At 42.8% G+C, this 6,864-nt stretch overlaps 1 protein-coding gene across 3 annotated transcripts in view; it reads left to right on the forward strand.

Moving 5' to 3' along the window:
• dagla (diacylglycerol lipase, alpha) overlaps nt 1-6,181 on the forward strand; it is a 35,390-nt gene extending 29,209 nt beyond the window's left edge. Inside the window, exons 19-21 of one of the 3 annotated variants that reach the window (XM_070976833.1) lie at nt 1,669-1,835; nt 2,099-2,116; nt 2,599-6,181. In XM_070976833.1, the coding sequence (XP_070832934.1) occupies nt 1,669-1,835; nt 2,099-2,116; nt 2,599-3,703 (1,290 nt within the window). In that variant the 3' untranslated portion in view covers nt 3,704-6,181. Of the gene's footprint in view, nt 1-1,668; nt 1,857-2,098; nt 2,117-2,598 lie in introns of all 3 variants that reach the window. The other 2 variants (XM_070976934.1, XM_070976762.1) reach the window with 2 other exon arrangements.
• The last annotated feature ends 683 nt before the right edge of the window (nt 6,182-6,864 follow it).

Genomic DNA, 6,864 nt, shown 5'->3' on the forward strand with positions numbered 1-6,864 from the left:
AATCATAATCCCTTCAAGGAATTGTCAATTAGTCATCAACAGCAGACGGAGCAGCGAGCGGGAACAAATGTGTAAATATGGAGTATGCTGCTCAGCTCCAGTGCTCTGCTGTCAAATTGCTGAAATCACTGAGTCTGACAAACTTCTTATTGCTGATTTGATACAGTGGAGGGCTTTGATTAACAAGACTCTTGGTATTCTTATATCCTCCATCGTGCATTTCATAATGTGCTTCTATGGCTGTAGGGACTGCAGTGCATTATTGCATAATGCAAAACTCCAAGTATAAATTTCTCTCTTTGAGTGCAGAGTCTGCAGGCTCACGCTCTGCTTTTAGTTTGCTTTTGTGGCCGTCGTGCCTGCAAACTGCAGGTGATATTTTTGATATTGTTGGTGCCAAATACTTGCTGTAGTTGATCACTTGCAGCAGCCTTGTCGTCATGTATCGCTGGTCACACTCACCCATGTAACATCATCCTGTTGTCATTTGTGATCCATAACCATCTGCATAACCCGAAACATGATAGACATGTTTGTTTTTTATTTATGTCTGTTTTCAACGTACTGAACCTGTGTCCCAAAGCTTTTCAGTCTGTTTACATTAATTTCAATTTATTTTTGCCAGTAGATGTTCATTTGTCACATGAATTGTATGTTTTATCTGTGTGTGTTCATGTCCTCTGACTGTTCCAGTTGTTTTTATATCACAATGTGCTTCCACCAAGTGTTTTAACTCATTAAAGTTAACCAAGTATATGTAATTGTGTGTTGATGTGATTTGCCGTCAGTGTTTGTTCTCCTCACATTTAACATTAACACAACACAGTTGAAGTTTTGCGGTTCAGGGTTTTCTCGAGTGTTTTCGAAGTCACACATGCAGTTGGCTTCTGGTTTACTATTCCTTATCATACTGTAGGTCTTGCTTAGTTCTTGCTCTGGCATTATGGCTCCATTGTGGGTGTTTAAAGTCAGTTGGAGTAGGTGTAAGCTCACCTTTAGGTTGCACTTAACATTTATCTGAGCGACACTGTGCTTTAGTAATAGCTGTAATCATATCTGCAACTGAATATAGATTTAGTGGTTTCATTGAAAACTGTTATAATCTTACTGAGGGTGATGCACATACATAACTAGACATTCGTGATCTTGTTTTCACATCCTTGTACATGATGAATGACGTGTGTGTGTGTGTGTGTGTGTGTGTGTGTGTGTGTGTGTGTGTGTGTGTGTGTGTGTGTGTGTGTGTGTGTGTGTGTGTGTGTGTGTGTGTGTGTGTGTGTGTGTGTGTGTGTGTGTTGATGCATTCCCAAACTATTCACAGCAATTTATACGTTGATATCTTGATTGATCTAAACTTTGATTTTTTTCACCTCACCTCCTGATATAGAAGAGAAATAGGCATATTTTATAAAATGGACATTAAGGTGCTTGGGCATCCAGGTTTTAGATAACAGGGTAGAAAAATATTAAGTCAGTGGGTTTATGTGTTTGGTCTGGAAAAAAAAGTCCCAAGTTTAGCAAAATAAGTTTTTTTCCAGTTAAAACTGAGCTTATGCATCTTTCTGTCTGCAGTTGTTTTTCCTCTTCATCCTCCCTGCTCTCTTGCTCTCATCGTACCTTTATCTGTCAAGTCACACATCCCTGTGTATACCTCTGTGCTTGTGGCAGGTGCTGGAGAACTACAACAAAGGAAAAACCGCTTTGCTGTCAGCAGCCAAGATCATGGTGAGCCCCACAGAAGTGGACTTGAACCCAGAGTCCATTTTCATGGATGCATCAACAACTTCTCAGCAGCCGACGCCTACAACCCACCATCGCAGGAACAGTAGTGTTCGGTTAGTACACCAGGCACCGCTGTGGGTGTGTTGGAGCCTATAAGAATGTATCAAACTGTTTTTTTATCCTCTGTATATTCAGTTCCCCCTCTAACCTGATATAAAAAGGAGCAAACCTCTTCCTAAGCTGTAGGGATAATCATGGGGACATGTCTGTTTTTATATCTAGCCAGTACTAAACAATACTACTGCTACTAACTGTAACTTTATTGTTTTCTCAAAATCATTTCTGTCTGTTCTGTTTAAAAAAAAAAAAAATCAAGACAAAAACCATTATCACGGTAAGCAATGCATGCCAATACTAATTTTGCATAATGTGCTCCCTTCTTTCATGCACGCATGCACGCTGTCTGACCACAGAGCAGTTGCAACGTATGGTAGTATTCAGTTCCCACCTCGCCCTCTCTGGTTTAGCCCCTGTCCAAAGTCAGTGTGAACTCCTGGTAGTGGTGGTTGGGTTATAATGTTGCCTCTCCAGTATTAGATGCTTATACAAGAGCATATATGCCACTAGGGTTCACTCCTGACCTTCCAGTCTCTCCGTTTCTCTGTTCTTTCTTCCGTCTAAGTTGTGTTTTGCTGGTGTTCACCTCGTCTTTAGAGTCTAGATATGGTTTCAATACTAACAAATTCCTATTTTTCCCTTCTTTAACCCTCCGTAAGTTGTGTTGACCCATTTTTCATGTCTGTCTTGTGTCTTGGATTCCCTCTCCCCTCCTTTCCTCGTCACTACTCTCCAATCCCTTCTTCTCCTCTCCTCCAGTTCATGTGCCCAGTCTGAAATATCTCTGGATGGTTTCTCTGAGTGCCCTCCTCCCCCAGTGCCTGTAGTGCTGCGTGGAGCACGGGAGCGCCTGGCAGTGGAGCTGAGGGATCGCAAGGCACCGCTGGCCGTCATGGAGAGTCTCTCAGACGCCGAGTCGCTCTATAGTCTAGATTCCCGACGCTCCTCGGCTGCGCTGAGGGGTTCCCCGATGTTGAGTAGCCTCCCGTTCCCTTTGGATGCGCCGATCCCAGAGGAGAACCCATCTCTCAGCTCTCGCACTGAACTACTGGCTGCTGACTGCCTCTGCCAGGCAACGCCAGAGCACCTGGGTGAGGTCGGGCCCTTCTTTACCCCACTGGAATCCAGATCCACCCCGGACTACCCCATGCGGCTGTCTCCCGCCACGCCTCGCTACAGTGGACACCATTCTCCAGCTCTGCTAAACCAGAGCGTCTTGGCTCAGCCTTTCAAGCCAGACCTTAACTCCAACACAAAAATGCTGTCTGATGGGGATCACCAACAGATTCCCGGTGTCTACAGTCCGGGGAGCACTCCTGACGCTCCCCTCAGCCCACAGATTGGTTCTAGACCAACGGATAGAGAAAAGGAAGATATGGAGCTGGACACAGCAGAGAAACAGTTAAGTGCAGAGACCAGACCGGCAGCTTCTACTCCTCCACCCCAACTATCCAATGGGAACCCCAGCCAGGCAGTGCTGGAGTTCGCCCAGTACTTAGACTCTCTATTCAGATTGGACGGCAGCAGCTCACCGCCTCTGGAGCTGTCTGACGGGGAGTCCGAGTCAGGCCGGGGCTCCTTCGGGCAGGGCGAGTGTCTCGGAGATGGACAGCAGTTGGATGACAAGCAACTTCTGGCCAGAGCAACACTGGAGCCTAACCTAGTCCCCAAGCCCCCACGCACTTTTGCTGGATCCGCTGACCCCTCTTCGGGCATCTCTTTATCACCCTCCTTCCCTCTGTCGTCGTCCGAGGAGCTCAACGACCTTTCCCCCGGCGAGGGTGCCCTTCCAGCCATACCCTCCTTACGAACATCAACCCCTTGCCACTGTCCTGAGGAGAACACGCTATCATCTATGGTGTAGTGTGCTCAAGACTCCAGTGGTCCTTTGCTCTAAACTGAGAGGCGTCATCCAAATTTGAAAACATATCACAGTACGTGCATGCGACGGAATGCAGTCACTCATCAAGAGATTCAATGATAGAACTCAATGGACCAACTCACAGACTATTTCCATTCTTCAGGTGTCTCCTTTGAACGCTGTTTATAGCATTTTCACACTATTGCAATGACTAAGGAAAAAAAAAAAGATACCTCTCTCTGCATGCCAGGGGGCTGTACTGCTTTTGGGTGAATATAATATAACTGTAGCTTCACAATGCCATTCCAAAACAATGTCCTCTCACCCAGGTAAGGACGCGTCAGCATTGCATCAATTCCCTGACTTAACTTAATCAAAGGGAGAACAGTTAACTGAGCAGGGATTCAAAATCTAACACTGTAGAAGAGGTTAGCATAGGCACATCATCCGGGTTGATGTACTGTACAACTTCCTGCACCCTCAGCAGCTCCAGCTTTTCTTTTCTTTTTTATTTCGTTCAAATCAGGAATGTGAAGATGGACGCGTTCGTCAGTGGATAGAAGTGAGAAGACATTATGAAATGTTCCTCAGGTCTACAAAGAATTGACTTTGAGAAAGAGAGTAAGTGTGTTACATTGGTGAGAATTCACGTGTCTTAAAAAAAAAAAAATGTAGTGATTGTGACAAAGTTATTACAGACGCCTATGGATGTTTTTGAGTCTTTTGGTTACTCTTTATAGTGCATGATTTCTTTTTCTTTATTTTTAAAGAGAAAATGTCAATAAGCCACTTTGATTGACATTTGGATACTCTTGCACACATCATATTGCTCAATTTACCCCCCTCCCCCGCCAAAAAATTTAATACACTGTATTGCCAAATGTATTTATGAGATGTAATTTTGTATATGTATATTGCTTTATTTAAAAACAAGCTAAGTTCATTATCTCCTTCCCCCTCTGCCATTCTGTTGGGTCCCATATCGACTGTTACACAGCAACGCCACAGAAAAGACGCCATCCTGACCTTAAAACACTGCCATGGCTTTAAGTTCGAAAACAACCTCTGTACCTTGGGTTTGAACCAATAACAAACTCTACCTTTTCTCTTTGAAGAGCTCTTAGCAATGTGCCCAGGTCAGGTTCTGCATGCTTTATGCATTTCAGAGTAGCTTGGCTGTTATAGAACAACTCTCGTCATTGAGTCACAGTAAATAAGCTTGAAAGATGACCAGAAATTAAGTATATGTAAAGTCAAAGCTTCTGAGAGGCCCAGGTCATCAGACAGGACCAAACTGTGTATCCTCAAAGTGTCCCAGGATATCATTTCTCTTGTTCTCAAGGTGCTCTCAGCCATCACGGACGTGGAGGTGTTTGCTTCCCTTTAATGTGGTTTGTCTCAAACACCCTCGAGGTTGGACTGAACGAATAAATGGGCTTGAACATTGCGTACGCCAATTCTCAACTCTGTATGTGGCACACAATCTTCCACATCACTCTGGATGTCAACAGGTGGCTCACAATTTGCATTATTTATTACAGTTAATGTTGTTATCACTTTTCTTGCTATATTTGATGGTATTATTATCCTTATTGCTCTTGCAACAGATTGGTTTGATGTCAGTGGTTTTTATCTCAGTTGTTGGGACAGTGTGGAGAACTTTTTAGACTTTCCCAATTGTAAGGAGTTATATATTTAAGCTTTTTATTTCTTTTCTTTTTTTTTTTTTTTCCTGTCCGAGTGGAAAAGTATTTGACATTCTGCCATGGCATGGTGACAATATGCTCTTTTTACAAACGTTTCATAGTGGTGAGCCATGCTGCAGAGTGACAGCCTGCTCACGGTGACCTTTGGTGCAGCGCCACCGTCAAGCCTGGAGTCACCATAGTGATCTGCACACTCTCAATTTGGAAAAAGATTTGCTGTGGTTACTCACAGCAGACCGTTCCAGCCAGTTTACAGTCTGACACTACTCAAATCATGCTGCCAGTCCCAGTAGTCTCTCACAAAATCCGTTAAGGTCGGGCCAGCAGTTTCCTCCGTTCAGTAGCTTCGCTTGCAGCCAGTCATACACTGAACACTGCTGACAGAAGGCACTATAATACTTTCCACCATGATGTGTACAGCACCATCTTCTATGTGTAATTATTTATGCAGATGTCTAAAAAAAAGAAAAAAGGATGAATTCCAATACAGTCATGTAGAAAACAACTATATATATCAATAAGGAGATAATGACTATATTAAAGGATATCAGTATTGACATATAGAGAAAAAAATATTTCATCCAAAAGATATTTATTCAGACTATTGGCAGAGTTACAAATTGGTCTATATTGAAAGAGGAATAATTCAACTATGTCTTGTCCATGTTTACCTGGTTTGCTTCCCTTCCTCTCCTGCCCCGCAATGAGAATGTATTTAATCCCTTTCCCTCACTGCCCTGCCTGTAATGGAATAAACTGCAAACTATTAAAGTAACTATGAATTTCTGTCATGTCTCTTTCAGCATGTACTACCCTACTGATGGACTGTTTTCAAGATTTACTTGGCTGTTTGTGAAAGCTGATAGTTTTAAACTAATGCCGTTTGATGCCAAGCACCATAAATACACGTTTGTGCTTTAAGTTTGATGTAAAGAATGTGTCATCAGTTGCTGCTGAGTGCAAATGGATTTTGAGCAAAGATAGCATGAGGTGTTTGGAGCTATATTTAAGACCAAGTGTAGGTGCACTGTATGATGAGTGTGCAGTAGGTTTGATAGAGATCAGAATCTACTGTTGAGCCTTATGGAGGTGACATAGGTCAAATGACACAGCGTGAATGGGAGGTGTCTGTTTGATAACACCACTGAAGCACCTTGAACCTGTCTCACAAAGTAGAATTAGTGCTTTAACCTGTTAGCTGCTCTCCAAAAAAAAAAAAAAAAAAACTTGCTCAGCATCAGCAAATACACAACAAATAACTCACAATAGCCTGTAGGCATTTTATCAATGTGTTTATTTGTTCATTCATAGATGACCATCAGTAAGCTGTTTGTGAAATCTATGATCATTCTTCAGCTTAAGACTGTGCAGATCTGATAGATCTGCACCTACTTGAATTACAACAACATTATGACTAACTTACAGTAGAAACCTGTAAAACCTGTTGTATTTAATACT

This window comes from Chaetodon trifascialis, chromosome 1 (genome assembly GCF_039877785.1).
Source record: "Chaetodon trifascialis isolate fChaTrf1 chromosome 1, fChaTrf1.hap1, whole genome shotgun sequence".
Lineage (NCBI taxonomy): Eukaryota > Metazoa > Chordata > Actinopteri > Chaetodontiformes > Chaetodontidae > Chaetodon > Chaetodon trifascialis.